The sequence below is a fragment of the Oncorhynchus tshawytscha genome, linkage group LG06, assembly GCF_018296145.1.
Source record: "Oncorhynchus tshawytscha isolate Ot180627B linkage group LG06, Otsh_v2.0, whole genome shotgun sequence".
NCBI lineage: Eukaryota > Metazoa > Chordata > Actinopteri > Salmoniformes > Salmonidae > Oncorhynchus > Oncorhynchus tshawytscha.
The window spans coordinates 9701253-9724521 of record NC_056434.1 but is presented as its reverse complement, the minus strand read 5'-3'; the positions used below and the strand labels follow the sequence as shown (position 1 = coordinate 9724521).

At 42.3% G+C, this 23269-nt stretch overlaps 1 protein-coding gene across 1 annotated transcript; it reads right to left on the bottom strand.

The window, feature by feature from the left end:
* Positions 1 to 177: 177 nt before the first annotated feature.
* On the bottom strand, positions 178 to 23165 carry gipc3 (GIPC PDZ domain containing family, member 3). Its single transcript, XM_024422880.2, has 6 exons — positions 22768 to 23165; positions 19535 to 19720; positions 18384 to 18564; positions 8076 to 8185; positions 4294 to 4375; positions 178 to 2004 (listed from the first exon to the last, which is right to left on the bottom strand). Exons 1-6 carry the CDS (start codon positions 23056 to 23058, stop codon positions 1853 to 1855), a joined length of 1002 nt encoding a protein of 333 aa, XP_024278648.2. The 5' UTR covers positions 23059 to 23165; the 3' UTR covers positions 178 to 1852.
* Between the last annotated feature and the right edge of the window lie 104 nt (positions 23166 to 23269).

Here is a 23269-nt window from a genome sequence, read left to right as displayed (position 1 = left end):
AAACACCGCACTGATCTATTATTTTTTGACTTGGAAGTTTGACTAAATTTGACTTTTAAGTTGGTGTTTTTGGGCAAAAGTACTTCCTAAGAATAATTATCTAAAAAATATATAGTATGAACTGTTATTGATACTGTAGTTGCTCTAGGAAGCACACAAGAACATTTGAACTTGAGAATGAGTTATACCATTTTTATTACTAATTGTAACAACACACATTTTCAGGTCTCAATAGAGTGACATATCAATACACATCAGACATAAAGTCTACCACACAACATTATGCTGATGTTCTGGTCAAGTCAAGATTACATGTCATTTGTTTTTATACATTTATGATTCAAAACGTATTTATTTTGGAACTTTTCACACATATTTGACAATTCAAATAACTCTTATTTACATTCTGTTTCTAAAACAACACTGAATCATAATATAAAAGTCGTATTTGATGAATAAATTCCTGCATTATGAATAGTTGCAATGAAAAGCCTTTGAGAACAAAACGTGAGCAGATGGTAACGAATAAAGAATATGAAGACTTTCCTTTTTCAGGCAAACAATACTCTGCAATTAAACAGGAAGTTTCAAACATCTTTTTCCAACTTTCTTCACCATTCATCTTGAAATCATGTTGTTTTTCCCATTTCAAATCAAATCATAAATCACATTTTTTTGGTCACATACACATGGTTAGCAGATGTTATTGCGAATGTAGCGAAATGCTTGTATTCTAAGGTCTGCACAACTCATTTCCTGGTTGTGAGTCAGAGTAGCCTTTGTATTCAAAATATGTTTACACAATTTCCTTCACCGTAGGAAACTTATGGGTTGTGGTTCCTATAAGAGGACATTTTAATGCTTGGTATGGTCGTAGAACAACTTTAGGGAATTCTAGCATATCAGTATCAATTTTGGAGATATTTCCAAGGGTCATTTCTGAAAAAAAGGTACACTTGACCTCTGTTCTTTCTCAGATGTCAAGAAGATCACTCTACTGACTTCTAAGTTACCTGTTGCTGGGTGAGTCTGTACAGGGCACTCATCCATTTGGATGAAATTAATGACAACACTGGTGGGGATACTGTGTAATGGGGGTGCTGTTCTCAAAATGAGGCATTATACTGAACTCTTTCATCACTCTGGGTATTTGAAATGACCATGCAAATACATATTGTATAAGGACGCACCTTGATGTCTTGGCCAAATACCCAATTTAACACTCCAGCCTCCTTTGTTAAGAAGGCTAAATCAATCAGCTCACTATTGCATAACTAATGTATGGGGAGTTCTTTGATTCAAAATGGCCACCATGGTGGTTTCTCAACCATGCTGGTGGAAGATGAAACACTGCACTAATGGTGCCGCCCAGGGGTCAACTCTTTGATCTCTGGTCTTATCCTGGTCTCTCTGTATCTGGAACAAACAAGCTCTTAACTCACTTCCTGGTTTCAGAGATGGATGGCCGATAACTTCTTACATTGTCTGTATAAAAATACAGTATGTTAACATGCATGTGCCCATGGACAACAGTAATTGGGTTTTGTATACATTAATGACATAACAGGGATATTTCCCTCTAGTATGGTGAGCCCTGAGCAGTATCCAAGAACACAATCAACACAATGCCCACTGCAAAGATTACGTAACCCACTTATGAAATGTCATTCTAAACTTAACGTATTCGGGAGGAACTTGTTTCATACCAAAGTAATAGAAATACATAGAACATTGTTTGGGGAAGAATGGCTGAGTAAGGCCTGCGTTAACCATCTAATACGGCCATTGAGATGACAATTGTAAAATAGAAATGTTTGAAAGACATGAAAACAGTAATAACTGACTGACACCTCTACATTCTGTCATCCTTCACATCTCCAATGGCACCCCACACATCAAACAAGAAGACATCTGGGAAGGCAAAGTCCCCCAGCACTGAATCCATAGCCTCAGCAAAATCATCTGGGTTCATCTTGTCTTTTCCGGCCTCCACGATGGTGGTCGCTGCAAGAAAATAGTAATTAATCTCTTTTTGGTTTCACACAGTTATTAGATATAGGCCTAGTCTTGTGTTGCTTCACTTTCAAGTCTTATTCACTCATCTATTTAAATGACTCTATTTCTGAAGGAACATGAGAAAGCCTGAAATCAAGGTTCGATATATAGGCCTAACTATGTTGATTGATCTTACACGGTGCTTTTCCTTGGATTTGTTGATGTTTCACGGCACGTCATGTCATTATGTCAGTTACCAAAAGTGTTCTGTCTACGTCGCTCGCTAGCCACTATCTTCCGTACAACTGTACTGGAAGTCAAATAGAAAAAAAGATGTTTATATTTAATGACAAATTATTCAACTGAGTGTTTCATAAAAGCCTGGCAAATGTTTACTGGTTTATTATTAGAGGCGAGCTCTTCTCTTTCCAGACTTAAGAGTCCTCCAATTCCCTCTGATATATCTTACTGCCAAGAAGAAGAAAGGCTCCAAAGGAAAAGTATCAAAACACCAAAAAGCACTGCAACATCTATATAGATTAGGATATAAAGGTAATAGGTATTTTTTACTTGGCGCTCATGGAAAACAGCTAACTCATGTCTCTGGTATGCAACCTTTAAGATGTTGGGTTACTCTGTATAGTGTCTGACTCTCCAACAGATGTCTTTGGTATGAAGGATTTTTTATCAGCAATCTGCAACCTAAGATTGACATAACCTGCTCTTCAATGTCCCCAGGACCAAGCGGGGGATCTGGCTTTCTACTCGACCAACCCTCCACCTCAGGAACACACTCCCGGACCACCTGAAGGCACCACAGACTCTAGACTCCTTTAAAAATGTGTTCTTCATGTCAGTGTCCCTGTCTGGTTGTAGAGTCAGCTGTGTTCTTTGTACCAGTGTCCCTGTCTAGTTGTAGAGTCAGCTGTGTTCTTTGTGCCAGTGTCCTTGTGTAGTTGTAGAGTCAGCTGTGTTCTTTGTGCCAGTGTCCTTGTGTAGTTGTAGAGTCAGCTGTGTTCTTTGTGCCAGTGTCCCTGTCTGGTTGTAGAGTCAGCTGTGTTCTTCATGTCAGTGTCCCTGCCTGTCCTTGTAGTTGTAGAGTCAGCTGTGTTCTTTGTGCCAGTGTCCTTGTGTCTTTGTCAGTGTCCTTGTCTGTTGTAGAGTCAGCTGTGTTCTTTGTGCCAGTGTCCCTGTGTAGTTGTAGAGTCAGCTGTATTCTTCATGTCAGTGTCCCTGTCTGTTGTAGTGTGTTCTTTGTGCCAGTGTCCCTGTCTGGTTGTAGAGTCAGCTGTGTTCTTTGTGTCAGTGTCCTTCTGGTTGTAGTCAGCTGTGTTCTTTGTGTGTCCCTTCTAGTTGCCAGTGTCCTTTCTTTGTGTCAGTGTCCCTGTCTAGTAGTTGTAGAGTCAGCTGTGTTCTTTGTGTCAGTGTCCTTGTGTAGTTGTAGAGTCAGCTGTGTTCTTTGTGTCAGTGTCCCTGTCTAGTTGTAGAGTCAGCTGTGTTCTTTGTGCCAGTGTCCCTGTCTGGTTGTAGAGTCAGCTGTGTTCTTTGTGTCAGTGTACCTGTCTAGTTGTAGAGTCAGCTGTGTTCTTCATGTCAGTGTCCCTGTCTAGTTGTGTCCTCTGTCTACTCTTCTTTTGTTTTTTTAAAGCAGTTTGAGATAGTTTTTCATTGAAAAGTGCGTTATAAATTCAATGTATTATTATTATTGCTGCTGTTACAGTAGTTATGACAATATCTTGTGGGAGTAGTAAATAGTGAGTGGAGACTGTCCCTTTAGTTGCTTAGCGGCTCAAATTTTTCTCCAGCATCTGTGCTGGAGAAAGTTGGATGTGCCTAAAACCGTCTCCTTTCAACTGTGGTGAGTTTTTCCCATTGCAATTGTAGACTTTATCGTACAGATGTAGGATCTTAATTTTATTTCTATTGTCACATCAAAAACAGGATTTGAACATTTAAAGTAGGCTACATGAAAAGTGCAATATTGTTCATATAATCGTGTGCTAGTGTGAGTTTTCAGTGAATTTATGTAAATCACAAAGCCCATCTGCATGTCCTGCGTTGCAGGAAAATTCTTAGCGAAAATAAAGAGTGATCAAATTAAGATCCTACATATGTATAGTTCACAAATAGAATCGAAAACCCAATTCTGACCCTAGACCTTTGCTTTGGTCATTTTGACCAACCCTAACCCGAATCCAGAGGTTTAACGGCTTATAAGGTTATAGCTAATTCTGTTTTCTTAAAAAGGTGAGTAGCCATCTCACCTAACTGGAGGTCTCAGATGAGCAGCCATCTTACCTAAGTCGAGGTCTCGAATACCCATGTAGCTCTCCAGTAGATCATCCACTTTCTTGGTGGCTCTCTCCTCAAACTCATTCGGCTGGTGGGGAGAAGGCAAGTGTGTTTAGGTAACTGCATTTTAAGGGTACTGCAGTACATCATGCTACAGTTACAAGATTATTACTGGCATACCGACACTAGACAGTCACTACAATCGCATGCCAGGCCTCTGCCTGTAAAAAAGTCAAAGGTATGTCGCCCACCAGTAAATACGTGTTCGGTATGTATGTACTGTCATAAGTGTACTACAGAACAGTGGCGGTTGGTGCCGTTTAAGATGAGGGAGGATGATTTATTTTGGGGGGAATTTGAACATGGACTTTTTTCTATTACAGCATATTGGATGACTCTCATTCATACTCTAATTCATATTCCATTCACCCAGTTCAATGTAACATCGATAGATTTTAGGCTACAACATGATACTCAAATGTTCCCTGTAACCCATAATGATGCTACAACCTAGCCTATGAATGAAAGTTTACAACGTAGGTGCACACAGGTCGAGAGAATTTTGAGTGATCAAGGTGACAGACAGTGACACATTCAATACAGTGTTGCACATGCTTGCTTGCATCTAGCTAATCAAGGTTGCAATCATTAGTCCAACAGATGCAAACAAGTTTCTATTGGACAAATTCAGGTATGTTTATCCCCGGTTTGTTAATTTTGCTTCCGCTTAAGAAACATTTTTTTTAACAGAATCGGCACAATGAATACACCCCTGATCACACGCAAAAACAGTTCACTTTCATACCAGACACATACAAACAGCTCGTTGTATATATAGTGCTGTGAAAAAATATTTGCACCCTTCCTGATTTATTTATTTATTTTTCACATTTGTCACACATAAATGTTTCAGGTCATCAAACACATTTTAATATTACACAAAAATAACCCAAGTAAACACAAAATGCAGTTAAGTGATGATTTGATTTATTAAGGGAAAAAAGCTATCCGAACCTTCATGGCCCTATGTGAAAAAGTAATTGCCCCCTAAACCTAATAACTGGTTGTGCCACCCTCAGCAGCAACAACTGCAATTAAGCGTTTGTGATAACTGGCAATGAGTCTTTCACATCGCTGTGGAGGAATTTTGTCCCACACTTCTTTGCAGAATTGTTTTAATTCAGCCACATTGGAGGGTTTTCGAGCATGAACCACCTTTTTAAGGTCATGCCACAGCATCTCAATCGAATTCCGGACTTTGACCAGGCCACTCCAAAACCCTAATTTAGTTTTTTTAAGCCATTCAGAGGTGGACTTGCTGGTGTGTTTTGGATCATTGTCCTGCTGCAGAACCCAAGTACGCTTCAGCTTGAGGTCACAAACTTCAGGATTTTTTGGTAGAGAGCAGAATTCCTGGTTCCATCAATCACAGCAAGTCGTCCAGGTCCTGAAGCAGCAAAGCAGCCCCAGACCATCACACTACCACCACCAAGTTTGGGGCGGCAGGGTAGCCTAGTGGTTAGAGCGCTGGACTTGCAACGGAAGGTTGCAAGTTCAAACCCCCGAGCTGACAAGGTACAAATAAATCTGTCGTTCTGCCCCTGAACAGGCAGTTAATAACCCACTGTTCCTAGGCCTTCATTGAAAATAAGAATTTGTTCTTAACTGACTTGCCTGGTTTAAAAAATAAAAATTTGACTGTTGGTATGATGTTCTTTTTCTGAAATGCTGTGTTATTTTTACGCCAGATGTAACGGGACGCACACCTTCCAAAAATATCAACTTTTGTCTCGTCAGTCCACAGAATATTTTCCCAAAAGTCTTGGTCAAGATGTTTTTTTTTGTTGCCAAAACTGAGATGAGCCTTTATGTTCTTTTTGGTCAGCAGGGGTTTTCGCCTTGGAACTCTGCCATGGATTCCATTTTTCCCCAGTCGCTTTCTTATGGTTGAGTCATGAACACTGACCATAACTGAGGCAAGTAAAGGCCTGCAGTTCTTTAGATGTTGTTGTGGGTTCTTTTGTGACCTCTTGGATGAGTCGTCACTGCGCTCTTGGGGTAAGTTTGGTAGGCCGGCCACTCCTGGGAAGGTTCCCGACTGTTCCAAATTTTCTCCATTTGTGGATAATGGCTCTCACGTGGTTCGCTGGAGTCCCAAAGCTTTAGAAATGGCTTTGTAACCCTTTCCAGACTGATAGATGTCAATTACTTTGTTTCTCATCTGTTCCTAAATTTCTTTGGATCGCGGCATGATGTCTTGCTTTTTGAGAACTTTTGGCCTACTTCACTTTGTCAGATGGGTTCTATTTAAGTGATTTCTTGATTCAACAGGTCTGGCAGTAATCAGGCCTGAGTGTGGCTAGTGAAATTGAACTCAGCTTTCCAAATATGATTAACCACAGTAAATTCCTGATTTAACAGGGAGGGGGGGGGCAATTACTTGGTCACATAGGGCCATGAAAGTTCGGATAGCTTTTTTCCCTTAATAAATAAAATTATCACTTAAAAACTGAATTTTGTGTTTACTTCGGTTATCTTTGTGTAATATAAAAATTTGTTTGATGATCTGAAACATTTAAGTTTGACAAATGTGCAAAAAAATAAGAAATCAGGAAGGAGGCAAAGACTTTTTCACAGCACTGGATATAATTCCTTCTCGCATCTATATACGTTCTCTCCTTCTCTCTTCGCTTGTGGACTTCAGTGCACAACACATTAGCTGTCATAGTCATAGTTAACATAGCTACTAGAACTAATGTGTTAGTAAACCCATTACAATTGTGCAGTACAGTAGACAGTCAGCAGCAAGCAGTTTAGCAGTTAAACTGGTGGGCCCCGGTGGCAACAAATTAAATCTCTCTCTTGCTTCACCTTAAATTTGGAATAAATTCATTTGTTCAACACTGTTAAACTATTGTCTTTCTCTTGAGTCAACTACTCACCACATTTTATGCACTGCAGTGCTAACTAGCTGTAGCTTGTGCTTTCAGTACTACATTCATTCTCTGATCCTTTGACCGGGTGGACAACATGTCAGTTCATGCTGCAAGAGCTTTGATAGGTTGGAGGACGTCCTCTGGAAGTTGTCATAACTACTGTGTAAGTCTATGGAAGGGGATGAGAACCGGCTGTGATTAGGAGTCCCATAGGACAGTGTACAATTGGCCCAGCGTCGCCTGGGTTTGGCCGGTGTAGGCTGTCATTGTAAATAAGAATTTGTTCTTAACTGACTTGCCTAGTTAAATAAATAAATAACTTTTTTTTTTTTTTTAAAGACGTGTGTGTGTGTGTGTGTGTGTGTGTGTGTGTGTGTGTGTGTGTGTGTGTGTGTGTGTGTGTGTGTGTGTGTGTGTGTGTGTGTGTGTGTTGTGTGTGTGTGTGTGTGTGTGTGTGTGTGTGTGCCCAAACTGTTGTGATCAGAATTCATGTGAAGCACGGGTGGTCATTAGTGAGATCACCACCAGGGTGTGGGAGTTGACAGTGTGTGTGTGTGTGTGTGTGTGTGTGTGTGTGTGTGTGTGTGTGTGTGTGTGTGTGTGTGTGTGTGTGTGTGTGTGTGTGTGTGTGTGTGTGTGTGTGTGTGTGTGTGTGTGTGTGTGTGTGTGTGTGTGTGACTGTGGGTGCCCTGGTGCTCATGCGTGTGCGTGGTTGGAGTTGATATTGTGTGCGTGTGTGTTCGTGAATGTCTGCATGAACGTCTGCATGCGTACGTGAGTAAGCTGCTCTGGGGTGGCCCGTCGGTCACAGAGAAGGTCATTGGCCAGAGGAACGTGTGAATTGAAACTCACCACTTCCTGGACTGTAGCTGACCCCTTGGAGCGCAGACGCAGGGTCTCTTTCCCATTCACCATCTTACCCTCGCTCGACTTGGGTGCCCTGGTCCTCATGCCGATCATATCTGGGTCAAACATTTCACACACACACACACACACACACACACACACACACACACACACACACACACACACACACACACACACACACACACACACACACACACACACACCACACAAATGTTTTAGTCGATAAACTCAGTTTTTCACAATTCCTGACATTTAATCCTAGTAAAAAATTCCCTGTCTTAGGTCAGTTAGGATCACCACTTTATTTTAAGAATGTGAATGATTTATTTCAGCTTTGATTTCTTTCATCACATTCCCAGTGGGTCAGAAGTTTACATACACTCAATTAGTATTTGGTTGCATTGACTTGAAATTGTTTAATTTGGGTCAAACATTTCTGATAGCCTTCCGCAAGCTTCCCACAATAAGTTGGGTGGTTTTGGCCCTTTGCTCCTGACAGAGCTGGTGTAACTCAGTCAGGTTCGTAGGCCTCCTTGCTCGCACATGCTCTTTCAGCTATGCCCTCAAATGTTCTATAGGATTGAGGTCAGGGCTTTGTGATGGCCACTCCAATACCTTGACTTGGTTTTCCTTAAGCCATTTTGCCACAACTTTGGAAGTATGCTTGGGGTCATTGTCCATTTGGAAGACCCATTTTACGACCAAGCTTTAACTTCCTGACTGATGTCTTGATGTTGCTTCAGTATTTCCACATAATTTTACTACCTCATGATGCCATCTATTTTGTGAAGTGCACCAGTCCCTCCTGCAGCATAGCACCCCCACAACATGATGCTGCCACCCCATGCTTCACTGTTGGGATGGTGTTCTTCGGCTTGCAAGCGTTTTTCGTCCAAACATAACGATGGTCATTATGGCCAAACAGTTCTATTTTTGTTTCATCAGACCCGAGGACATTTCTCCAAAAAGTACAATCTTTGTCCCCATGCTTTCTTTGGGGCAGTTTTGGAGCAGTGGCTTCCTCCTTGTTGAGCGGCCTTTCAGGTTATGTTGATATAGTACTCGTTTTACTGTGGATATAGATACTTTTGTACCTGTTTCGTCCAGCATCTTCACAAGGTCCTTTGCATTCTTTTGGAGAGATTGGAAACCCAAATTGGTCTACACGGACAAGTTCTGGCCTGGTTTAGATCTTATCTGTCGGAAAGATATCAGTTTGTCTCTGTGAATGGTTTGTCCTCTGCCAAATCAACTGTAAATTTCGGTGTTCGGTATTGTTTTCACTATATATTTTACCTCTTGGGGATGTTATTCGAAAACATAATGTTAACTTTCACTGCTATGCGGATGACACACAGCTGTACATTTCAATGAAACATGGTGAAGCCCCAAAATTGCCCTTGCTAGAAGCATGTGTTTCAGACATAAGGAAGTGGATGGCTGCAAACTTTCTACTTTTAAACTCAGACAAAACAGAGATGCTTGTTCTAGGTCCCAAGAAACAAAGAGAATTTCTGTTGAATCTGACAATTAATCTTAATGGTTGTACAGTCGTCTCAAATAAAACTGTAAAGGACCTCGGTGTTACGCTGGACCCTGATCTCTCTTTTGAAGAACATATCAAGACCATTTCAAGGACAGCTTTTTTCCATCTACGTAACATTGCAAAAATCAGAAACTTTCTGTCCAAAAATGATGCAGAAAAATGTATCCATGCTTTTGTCACTTCTAGGTTAGACTACTGCAATGCTCTACTTTCCGGCTACCCAGATAAAGCACTAAATAAACTTCAGTTGGTGCTAAATACGGCTGCTAGAATCCTGACTAGAACCAAAAAATTTGATCATATTACTCCAGTGCTAGCCTCTCTACACTGGCTTCCTGTCAAAGCAAGGGCTGATTTCAAGTTTTACTGCTAACCTACAAAGCATTACATGGGCTTGCTCCTACCTATCTCTCTGATTTGGTCCTGCCGTACATACCTACACGTACGCTACGGTCACAAGACGCAGGCCTCCTAATTGTCCCTAGAATTTCTAAGCAAACAGCTGGAGGCAGGGCTTTCTCCTATAGAGCTCAATTTTTATGGAACGGTCTGCCTACCCATGTCAGAGACGCAAACTCGGTCTTAACCTTTAAGTCTTTACTGAAGACTCATCTCTTCAGTGGGTCATATGATTGAGTGTAGTCTGGCCTAGGAGTGGGAAGGTGAACGGAAAGGCTCTGGAGCAACGAACCGCCCTTGCTGTCTCTGCCTGGCCGGTTCCCCTCTTTCCACTGGGATTCTCTGCCTCTAACCCTATTACAGGGGCTGAGTCACTGGCTTACTGGGGCTCTCTCATGCCGTCCCTGGAAGGGGTGCGTCACCTGAGTGGGTTGATTCACTGATGTGGTCATCCTGTCTGGGTTGGCGCCCCCCCTTGGGTTGTGCCATGGCAGAGATCTTTGTGGGCTGTACTCAGCCTTGTCTCAGGATGGTAAGTTGGTGGTTGAAGATATCCCTCTAGTGGTGTGGGGGCTGTGCTTGGCAAAGTGGGTGGGGTTATATCCTTCCTGTTTGGCCCTGTCCGGGGGTGTCCTCGGAGGGGTCTCCTGACCCCTCCTGTCTCAGCCTCCAGTATTTATGCTGCAGTAGTTTATGTGTCAAGGGGCTCAGTTTGTTTTATCTGGAGTACTTCTCCTGTCCTATTCGGTGTCCTGTGTGAATCTAAGTGTGCGTTCTCTAATTCTCTCCTTCTCTCTTTCTTTCTCTCTCTCGGAGGACCTGAGCCCTAGGACCATGCCCCAGGACTACCTGACATGATGACTCCTTGCTGTCCCCAGTCCACCTGGCCGTGCTGCTGCTCCAGTTTCAACTGACCTGAGCCCTAGGACCATGCCCCAGGACTACCTGACATGATGACTCCTTGCTGTCCCCAGTCCATCTGACCGTGCTGCTGCTCCAGTTTCAACTGTTCTGCCTTATTATTATACGACCATGCTGGTCATTTATGAACATTTGAACATCTTGGCCATGTTCTGTTATAATCTCCACCCGGCACAGCCAGGAGAGGACTGGCCACCCCACATAGCCTGGTTCCTCTCTAGGTTTCTTCCTAGGTTTTGACCTTTCTAGGGAGTTTTTCCTAGCCACCGTGCTTCTACACCTGCATTGCTTGCTGTTTGGGGTTTTAGGCTGGGTTTCTGTACAGCACTTTGAGATATCAGCTGATGTACGAAGGGCTATATAAATAAATTTGATTTGATTTGATTTGATTTTTTGCTGTTGTTCTGGGATCGTTTCGCACTTTTCGCACCAAAGTGCATTCATCTCTAGGAGACTTCTGACCCTCTGGAATTGTGATGCAGTGAATTATAAGTGAAATAATCTGTCTATAAACAATTGTTGGAAAAATTACTTGTGTCATTCACAAAGTGGATGTCCAAACCGACATCCCAAAACTATAGTTTGTTAACAAGACATTTGTGGAGTGGTTGAAAAACTAGTTTTAATCACTCCAACCTAAGTGAATGTAAACTTCCGACTTCAACTGTACATGCAACAATTCTCATGAGCACAAAAATATCCCACAAATCTCTCCCAGCTGAGATCCAGTTGACATGACAACGCCAACGCCCTGATCAGCGTAACCTGTGAGGATGTCCATGTGTTGATGGCAGTGAATGATTGCTCTGATTCTATGAGAAATGCTGTGGGTAATATGAAATGAATCAGAGTTTCCTGCTTTGCTCCTTCCTGTCTGTTATGACTCTGGTCATCAAAACAAGGCGCACACATCCTGTCTGTTATGATTCCGGTCAGCAAAATAAGGCACCACACACATCCTGTCTGTTATGATTCCGGTCAGCAAAATAAGGCACCACATGACTATGATCAGCACAACAAGGCAGACAATTGTTTTTGTCCAGATCTGTATACAACATGGTGGAGTGAGAGAGACTACGGCAAAGGTGGACACGGACTGACTTTTTGATAAGTCATGTGAGCTGACCACAAATTGTTAGCTTTAAAGTCTATTCCGCACTTAATTATCCAGGTAGCATACTGTTCACAAGTTAGCTAACGGGCTATATCAGTCTAAGAGAGTTTATCCATATATTTGACAAGAATATCCATATCTTCGACAAGAATTTCTATATATTTTCCAGTCACAGTTTACCTCTGGCCTACCGACCTCACCGCACATCACGGTTTTCCATATCAATCAACAAATGACCAGATTAAGAGAACGTGTCCTCTGAGGTGTTCTGAGTGCACTCAGCAGTGTAATAAAGCATGAAACATAATCCATCATAGTCAACCATCCATTTAGCCGATGTTATAATGGTAAGCAAAGGCTCTTCAATTATTAACAGCTCTCATTTACTGCCACAGACAATGGAAAAATGTAACTGGCAGCCTCCTATGATGTGCATGGATCCATGTTTGCTTAGTTTTGATGGGTTCTAAACTTGAAATATCCTTACTCATGGTATAGGGGGAGAGAAGGGAATGCAGAGAGTTTACAATCTGTCAGAACATGGCATTGTTAGATACTAGGTTATAACGACACAGGGCGAGACCCAGATGCAGACACAGGAGGCAGATGGTTAGAGTCTCTGATATTTATTCAAATACAAGGGAAAGGCAATAGGCAGGTCGAGGACAGACAGAAGTTCATTAATCAGGTCAGAGTCCGAAAGGTACAGGGTGGCAGGCAGGCTCGAGGTCAGGGCAGGCTGAATGGTCAGGCAGGCGGGCTTAGTGTCAGGGCAAGTGACACTGGACTAGCGCACCTGAGTCTTTAGGGTGTCACTATCAAGATATGTTTAGGTTCGAGCAAGAAATTAAATGTTTTGGTTTATCTTTGTTAAACCCTTTAGGACCATAGTTTGAGGATTCCTTTTTGACTCAGCCATGCCTTCTTACCTGGCCAACATTTCTTCATCTCCCACTGTCAGGATTTGGCCAGGGTTGTTCCGATCTTTGGTCACTAGATGCCCCCATTGTGCTTTTTGACCCTTTTGTTTTTCCCTTGTTCCCTGTTATTATTTGCACCTGTGCCTCGTTTCCCCTGATTGTATTTAAGCCCTTAGTTTTCCTCAGTTCTTTGCTCTGTGTTTGTATGTTAGCACCCAGCCCTAGTATGCTGTGAACTTTTGTTGCTCCCGTTGGACTCTCTTGTGGAATTCTTTTTGTTCTTGTTTATACATTTTTGAGTATCCTTTGAGGTTTTTTCATGCTATACCTACCACCCTGTGGATTTACCTTTTTGTCTTGGAGGATTACCTTTGTTCTCGTGGAATTACTTTTGACGTTGTGGAGTTATATGTTTGCCTGAAGGACTTTCCTTTTTTACTTTATTAAATACTCCAATCAAGTACTGCTGTGTCTGCCTTATCTTCTGGGTTCTGCCGACTATTCGTGGTTCAGTTGGTTAAGTGACTGTTTCTCACTCCGGAGACCCGGGTTCGTTACCGGGTCCTGACACCCACCCCTTCTAATGCGACTATCCCCGATGCTCCTCCCTTTTTTCCCCTGCCCCGCTACAAAGTTTCTCCCTGCAGGCAGTCACTGAGTCCGAGGTGCTAAAGGAGCTCATTAAACTTGACCACCAAAAAACATCTGGGTCAGATGGTGTCGAACCTTTCTTCTTTCAGGTTGCTGCCCCTATCAACGCCAAGCCTATCTCCAAACTTTTTAACCGGAGATTGGTGTAACAGTATAACTTTAGACCGTCCCCTCGCCCATACCCGGGCGCGAACCAGGGACCCTCTGCATACATCAACAACAGTCACCCACGAAGCATCGTTACCCATCGCTCCACAAAAGCCGCGGCCCTTGCAGGGCAAGGGGAACTAATACTTCAAGGTCTCAGAGCAAGTGACGTCAACGATTGAAACGCTATATTAGCGCGCACCGCTGCTAACTAAGCTAGCGTTTCACATCCGTTACATTGGCTTGGCGATGATAGAGGCTTTTTAATCCTCTCTGAGGAGGTTCCCATTGCTTGGAAGGCAGCCTCGGTGCGTCTTTTATTTAAAGGGAGAGATCAAGCTGATCCTAACTGTTATAGGCCAACTTCTATTTTGCCCTGTTTTATCAAAAAATTTGGAAAAACTTGTCAACTGACTGGCTTTCTTGATGACTATGCATTCCAGAGAGAATACTAATCTGGGTTCAGCTCAGTTTATGTATGTGTCACTGCAACCTTAAAGGTCTTAAATGATGTCATCATTGCCCTTGATTCTAAGCAATGTTGTGCTGCTATTTTTATTGACTTGGACAAAGCTTTTGATACGGTAGACCATTCCATTCTTGTGGGTCGGCTAAGGAGTATTGGTGTCTCTGAGGGACCTTTGGCCTGGTTTGCTAACTACCTCTCTCAAAGAGTGCAGAGTATAAATTCAAAACATCTGCTCAGCCATCTGCTCCTAGGCCCCACACTCTTCTCAATTTACATCAACAACATAGCTCAGGCAGTTGGAAGCTCTCTCATCCATTTATATGTAGATGACAGTCTTATACTTAGGGGGCCCTTCCCTGGATTTTGAGTAAGATGCTCTACAACTAAGCTTTCTTAGTGTCCAACAAGCTTTCTTTGCCCTTAACCTTGTTCTGAACACCTCACGAAACACAGGTCATGTGGTTTGGTAAGAAGAATGCCTCTCTCCCCACCGGTGTGATTACTACCTCTGAGGGTTTAGAGCTTGAGGTAGTCACCTCATACAAGTACTTGGGAGTATGGCTAGACGGTACACTGTCCTTCTCTCAGCACATATCAAAGCTGCAGGCTAAGGTTACATCTAGACTTGGTTTCCTTTATCGTAATCGCTCCTCTTTTACCCCAGCTGCCAAACTAACCCTGATTCAGATGACCATTCTACCCATGCTAGATTATGGAGATGTAATTTATAGATCGGCAGGTGAGGGTGCTCTCGAGTGGCTAGATGTTCTTTACCATTTGGCCATCAGATTTGCCATCAATGCTCCTTACAGGACACATCACTGCACTCTATACTTCTCTGTAAACTGGTCATCTCTGTATACCCGTCGCAAGACCCACTGGTTGATGCTTATTTATAAAACCCTCTTAGGCCTCACTCTCTCCTATCTGAGATATCTACTGCAGCCCTCATCCTCCACATACAACACCCGTTCTGCCAGTCACATTCTGTTAAAGGTCCCCAAAGCACACATATCCCTGGGTCGCTCCTCTTTTCAGTTCACTGCAGCTTTTCACTGCAGCTAGCAACTGGAGCGATCTGCAAAAGACACTCAAACTGTACAGTTTTATCTCCATGTCTTCATTCAAAGACTCAATCATGGACACTCTTACTGACAGTTGTGGCTGCTTTGTGTGATGTATTGTTGTCTCTACATTCTTGCCCTTTGTGCTGTTGTCTGTGCCCAATAATATGTGTACCATGTTTTGTGCTGCTACCATGTTGTTGTCATTGTGTTGCTGCCTTGCTATGTTATCTTAGGTCTCTCTTTATGTAGTGTTGGGTTGTCTCTCTTGTTGTCATGTGTTGCTGCCTTGCTATGTTGTCTTAGGTCTCTCTTTATGTAGTGTTGTGTTGTCTCTCTTGTTGTGATGTGTTTCATCCTATATTTATATTGTATTTTGGAGGCCTTTTGGTAGGACGTCATTGTAAATAAGAATTTGTTCTTAACTGACTTGCCTAGTTAAATATAATGTACAATTTTTAAAAAACAAGGCTGTAATGTCATTTTAATTTTTTTTAAAGTCAAGGGGTCTGAATACTTTCCGAATGCACAGTACACTCTCTAACACTCTAAATGTATCCCAACATTTTAATATCCGGACTAAATACAGTATTAATAGGCATACTTCTCACAGCATTTTAGCAATGGGCATACAAACATAAATACAGTTGCCCATTGCAACAAGTTCAAGTTGAAGTTTACCTCACAGTAATTATGTTTCATAACTATTTGTATCTTTGATATGTGATGTGTTTACTCCGACAGAGTAATTGAGTGTTACTGATTGTTCACAGGAAGTCATAACATGGCTTCAGGGTTTTGTTCCCTCTCTGGATAGATGTTGATAAGGAATGGTCATTTACTGCAATCAAGAGTTGGCTCCAGACCACCCCAAGGCATTTCCCCTGTGAATTAGTATGAAACTATTTGCCCATTGACTCATTTACCAGTAAATCTTGTTCAAAGGTGAAGTATGTGTTTTCAAGCTCCCAGGGGTACATTTTAGTTCAGTGTTCATAAACTCCTGACAGCAGGTCTATGTCAGAGGGATTGTCAGAGGGATTGTAAATATGTTTTCTGACCAGGGGAGGGTGCTGGCAGGGCTCTCCAACCCTGTTCCTAGAAAACTACCCTTCTGTGGGTTTTCGCTCTAACCCCAGTTATAACTAACCTTATTCAGTTTATCAACCAGCTAATTATTAGAATCAGGTGTGCTAGATTAGGGTTGGAGTGAAAACCTACAGGATGGTAGCTCTCTAGGAACAGGGTTAGAAAGAAACCTACAGGATGGTAGCTCTCCAGGAACAGGGTTAGAGAGAAACCTACAGGATGGTAGCTCTCCAGGAACAGGGTTGGAGTGAAAACCTACAGGGTGGTAGGTCTCCAGGAACAGGGTTAGAGAGAACCTACAGGATGGAACAGGGTTGGAGCTCAGGGTGGTAGGTCCAGGAACAGGGTTAGAGAGAACCCAGGATGGTAGCTCTCCAGGAACAGGGTGGTAGGTCTCCAGGAACAGGGTTGGAGAGAATCCCTACAGGGTGGTAGCTGTCCAGGAACAGGGTTGGAGAGAATCCCTACAGGGTGGTAGCTGTCCAGGAACAGGGTTAGAGAGAAACCCTACAGGATGGTAGCTCTCCAGGAACAGGGTTGGAGAGAATCCCTACAGGGTGGTAGCTGTCCAGGAACACGGTTGGAGTGAAAACCTACAGGGTGGTAGCTGTCCAGGAACAGGGTTGGAGAGAATCCCTACAGGGTGGTAGCTGTCCAGGAACAGGGTTGGAGAGCCCTGAATTAGAGGTTACAGCTCCAGAGTCAGACAACGTTTTATCTTCATGCTGTGGAGTCAAGATGTCTTTGCAGTACTTATCACTCCATATTCAGAAAATGCATAAACTGTACTGCAGCTGTTCATTAAAAACAAAATGAAACCGGAACTACTAGTAATAATATGCCATTTAGCCTATTATCAACCAGCTAATTAGAGTTCAATTAACAGACACATCTCAACATCTACTGTTCAGAGAAGACTGTGTGATTCAGGCCTTCATGGTCGAATTCCTGCAAAGAAACCACTACTAAAGGACACCAATAAGAAGAAGAGACTTGCTTGGACCACGAAACACGAGTAATGGACATTAGACCGGTGGAAATCTGTCCTTTGGTCTGATTTTTGGTTCCAACTGCTGTGTCTTTGAGGCGCAAAGTAGGTGAACGGATGATCTCTGCATGTGTGGTTCCCACCGTGAAGCATGGAGGAGGAGGTGTGGGGGTGCTTTGCTGGTTTCACTGTCAGTGATTTATTTAGAATTCAAGACACACTTAACCTGCATGGCAACCACAGCATTCTGCAACGATAAGCCATCCCATCCTCCCATCTGGTTTGAGTTTAGTGGAACTATCATTTGATTTTCAACAGCACAATGACCCTATACACCTCCAGGCTGTGTAAGGGCTATTTGACCAAGAAGGATAGTGATGGAGTGCTACATCAGATGACCTGGCCTCCACAATCACCCAACCTCAACCCAATTGAGATGGTTTGGGATGAGTTGGACCACAGAGTGAAGGAAAAGCAGCCAACAAGTGCTCAGAATGTGTAGGAACTCCTTTAAGACGGTTTGAAAAGCATTCCAGGTGAAGCTGGTTGAGAGAATGCCAAGAGTGTGCAAAGCTGTCAACAAGGTGGCTACTTTAAAGAATCTCAAATATAAAATATATTATGATGTGTTTAACATTTTTTTGGTTACTACATGATCCCATGTGTTATTTCATAGTTTTGATGTCGTCTCTATTATTCTACAATGTAGAAAATAGTAAAAAATAAACCATTGAATGAGTAGGTGTGTCAACTTTTGACTAGTATATATTTACCCCAAAAATATATGGGGTATTGAAAATGATGCAGACAAGCACATTGATGGTAGCTACAATCTATCCGTAATATTAAAACTGATCTACCCCTTCCCCCCCCGTAAAAAATCTAAATCCTAAAAGATCCTTCAAATAGTCAATGAATGAGTATTGCCTCGGATGAAATTGTTATCTCAACAACATCCTATGAATGAATGAATTTGGTTACTCACCAAAGGCTTTCTTGGGCCCCACCAAGCGTAGTGTGAAGGGTGTTCCCCTTGGTTGCTCCTTTAGCATCTTAGCTACTTCATAGTGCCGACACCCGACAATGCTCTGGTCATTGATGGCCTCAATGTGATCGCCCACGCATACAGTCTTGAGCTGGTCAATGGTGCTCTCTTCCTTTATCCTCTGTAGAAGAAACAGACGGGTTTGGGTAGGATGTAGCCCATCTACCTAATCCTATTAATTGTTGACATCTTGCTAAGTATCTAGGCCACACTACTACATTTTCGTCATTATAACCTGAGTGGTTCGAACCCTGAATGCTGATTGGCTGAAAGCCGTGTTAAATCAGACCGTATACCACGGGTATGACAAAATATTTATTTTTACTCTTCTAATTACTCAATAAGGCACCTCGGGGGGTTTGTGGTATATGGCCAATATACCACGGCTAAGGACTGTATACAGGCACTCTGCGTTGCGTCGTGCATAAGACCAACCCATAGCTGTGGTATATTGGCCATATATTGGCCATATACCACAACTGCTCGGGCTTTATTGCTTGGGCATAAGTCGGGAAAATGTTACAGCGAAGTTTCAGTCAGGTGGGAAGCAAAAATATTTGACTGTTATTTTGTGGTTAAAATGCATGTTTTTTTTCTCCAAAAAACACACTGTGTAGGACAGATAGGCCTTTATCATGTAGGCTACAGTTCACCTCAAAATCAGCCTTGAGTCTGCTTTGTGACAAATGCTACCATAGTAACATAGTAATAGGGAAAGGTAACAGAGTGTCATGGAAGCACAGCCACATCCAATTGTATTTCCTTCTCCTAAAATATGGCTCCTTAAATGTTTTAATCCGGTTTCACAGTATGTTTCAGGGTGCGTTTCTCTGCCCAGGCATTGCTGACTCATGTCAGAACTACCTGGATAGGTAAATATCAGCTAACCACATCATGTTATAGCAATCTGGTGCCAGACTGCACAGACGATGACATGGCACGCAACCATTGGTTGATACATGCAAAGTCTGAGCAGGGGAACATGACCTTTCTCTTCACTTAAAACTTGGCCTTTAACCTCTGGCTTTTACGTCTATGGAACGTTCTGACTCGGATAAGGTTTACTTACTTACTTTACGTCTGGCTATTACCTTAATGAAAGCGTACCCTGCTCCGTTGTCAGTGATGGTCAGCCCGAGGGCGTCCTCCGTCTTGGTGACCTCCACCTCTTTGGTCTCGCCCCTGACGTGGGCGAAGATGAAGTCCTCCAGGCCGATCTGACCACCTAACAGCTTCTGCATATCCACCTTGTGGGAGTTCAGAGTGCAGAAAAGGATCTAGCCCACAGAGAAGAGAGAGGAGCAATGGTCAGCAGGAAATACATGAGGGTAGTTTGGAACATGAATGATTGTCATCCCATCAAATCAAATCAAATGTATTTATATAGCCCTTCTTATATGAGCTAATATCTCAAAGCGCTGTACAGAAACCCAGCCTAAAACCCCAAACAGCAAGCAATGCAGGTGTAGAAGCACGGTGGCTTGGAAAAACTCCCTAGAAAGGCCAAAATCCCATTCAAAAGAAGAACCATTAAAATGTTAATCTCTCATCCACCTTAACTTGTTAAGTCACAGCAGTATGGAACAACCTGAACAGGTGTGAAATAATGGATGTGGCTTTTGTCTTAATTCAGTAAATATGCCTACATTCCTCTAAATGGAGAGGACTGTAGCTCCGCAGAATGTAATAACATCTAAAGATCTGTATGGACTTTAAGAAGGCTCGTCAAGATCAAAGGAGATGACAGGGTCGTGTTCAGTAGGGAGAAAAGGTTTTAAACAGAGTGAAACGTCATTAACTGAACTTGCCCAATAAGAACACAGATTTTCGTTTTCTGGTCAAACAATCAATCAATCACATGTATTTATGAACCGCTTTTTACATCAGCAGTTGTCACTAAATTGTTTTTTTGCAGTGACCTGGCCTCGACCCCCAAATAGCAAGCAAAAGCAGAAGCAGAGGAACTTTGGCACAAAAACTTTCTAGAAGGAAGAAACCTGCTCTGAGGGGTGGCCCATTCATCCCCTTCTGGTAATATTGAAACTTTTCCGTAACATTGTGCCCTACACTACACTCAACCTTTAACATGACTCACAAACCTCTCCTTACTCCCATGTCATACTACTCAATCCCAACAGCAGAGGGCAGTGTTCCAACATAGATTCACCAAAGAGACTGCCCTTCACGTGGCCATTTTGTGATCTTATCTGGACAGGACAATCCTGGTCCTGGAGAGCCACAGTGTATGCAGGCTTTTCTCCAGCCCAGCACTAACACATTGGATTCACCTAGTGGTCAACTAATCATAGTTTTCAATCTTGTTAGTTTAATGGTTGTTTTGGGGACAGAAATATAAGCATGCACTCACTTCCTGGATCCTTCTGGATTTGCCACTCCTGCTTTTTTTTAACTCCCTCTCAATTCTGCATTTGTTACCTGTAGGTCATTTGTTACCTATACCAATGGAGGCTGCTGAGGGGAGGACGGGTCATAATAATGGCTGGAATGGAGCTAATGGAATGGCATCAAACCATGTGATTGGTGTATTTGATACCGTTCCACTGATTCCGCTCCAGCCATTACCACAAGCTTGTCCTCCCCAATTATGACCCCGCCAACCTCCTGTGGTATAAACTCTTGTCTCAGCCTTGCTCGGTGTCGTTGACACTAGTTCAAGGACAGGCATGAATAATCCTGTGTGGAAAGCTTTATTGCAGGTTGTGATGTGAAATGCTGCCAGCTTGCTCACTTTACTTTTTTATGCATATGAGCACATAGATTTCCTGTCCAAACGCCTAGAATATGATTGGAATATGATCAGAAATATAATAAGAATATGATTAGAATATAATCAGAACATGAATAGAATATGATTAGAAATATCATCAGTAAATGATCCGAAAATGATCAGAATATAATCAGAATATGATTAGAATAGAATCAGAATATGATCGTAATATGATTAGAATAGAATCAGAATATGATTAGAATAGAATCAGAATATGATCGTAATATGATTAGAATAGAATCAGAATATGATTAGAATAGAATCAGAATATGATCGTAATATGATTAGAATAGAATCAGAATATGATTCGAATAGAATCAGAATATGATCGTAATGATTAGAATAGAATCAGAATATGATTGGAACAGAATATGATCAGAATATGATTAGAATAGAATCAGAATATGATTAGAATAGAATCAGAATATGATCGTAATATGATTAGAATAGAATCAGAATATGATTAGAATAGAATCAGAATATGATCGTAATATGATTAGAATAGAATCAGAATATGATTCGAATATCATCAGTATATGATTGGAACATGATCAGAATATGATTAGATTCAGAATATGATCAGAATATGATTAGATTCAGAATATGATCAGAATATGATTAGATTCAGAATATGATTAGATTCAGAATATGATCAGAATATGATTAGATTCAGAATATGATTGTGCTCTTCTACTGTTCACTTCTTTTATTTGTCATTTTTGCTGGAATGTGTTTGACATTCAAGAGCACTGAGCAAAATACAAGGGCACAAATGAAGACATTTATGAACATTTCAGTGTACTCCCACTAATAAACCTTCGGTATCACAGTAAAAAAAGGAACCTTCTGTTTTACAGTATTATAGTATCAAATGTGTTCTTGAAACTACATTATATAATTATCTTGACCTACCTTCGATCATCCATATCTTTCTGTCATCTGTCATGGCATTGAGACAGCAACAGGTTGCAGTGTGGATGGCCGTGACCCACTAAAAGGTTGTTCATTAGACCAGATCAGTAGATTTCGCTCGAGGACATTTTGTATGTCCTTCCAGCTGTTTTTACGACATTACTAGAAGGTCATCCTCACATTGGAGATGTTCCACGTTAAAAGCATTCATTAGTTACCATAAAGACAACTCAGTAACTACTTTTTTCTTTTTTTTTACAAACTTTGCATCTGTCACTCAGAATTCGGCTCTGGAATGTTCTGGAAATGTTTAATCAATTATTTTAAAACTGAACATTTGTATTTCATCTGTGACAGTTAATCAAAAGTCAAAATGATCAAAGTCCTTCAAACTATGAACATAATCCTGAGCAAATGATTGTGTAGTACATCATGGAAACAGGTCTCATTTGAGACAAAAATAGTCAATCAACCTTAACCCAACAAGGAGACTATTTATACATTACATAATAATTCAAACTGTCAGCATGACCTAAAAGCAGAACATCCAACTGATCAGATATTGTACTGTAATGGCCTAACCAGTCAGCAGAAATGAACAAAGAACAGCCTAGCCTACCGTACCTCCGAGGGAGAGATATGAAACACCTCAGCGATCTTGGCATACAACTCCTTGACATTGGTGAAGCCATGGATGCGGCCTGTAGGGCTGCCATGTGCCAACTGGGTGTGGAAGACGAGCCTGGGCCTTGGGTACTCAGGCGGCCCAGACGGAGGTGGGTCTGAGGGGGGCAGCGGCGGAGCGGAGGGCTCCACACCCCCATGTGTCTGACTCTTCACCTCTTCCACTGAAGCCGGCCCTCCAGCCTTGTTGCTGTCCTGCGCTAGCGGGCTCATCTCTTCTCCGTTCTGCATCGGCCCCAGCTCTGGGTTGGTGGTCCTCCGTGAGTCCTGGTGTATGATGCCCTAGCTGGCCAGAGAGAGAGTTGGGACCCTAGGTGCTGCTGAATTAGTGATGAGAGTAGCCAGGTAACGGCAGCCAAAGGAGGCCTGCTCAGCCAGGTGGAAACCCAACACCCAGAGGCTGAGCATCGTATGTGTGACACCGGAGACCGAGAGCAGATAG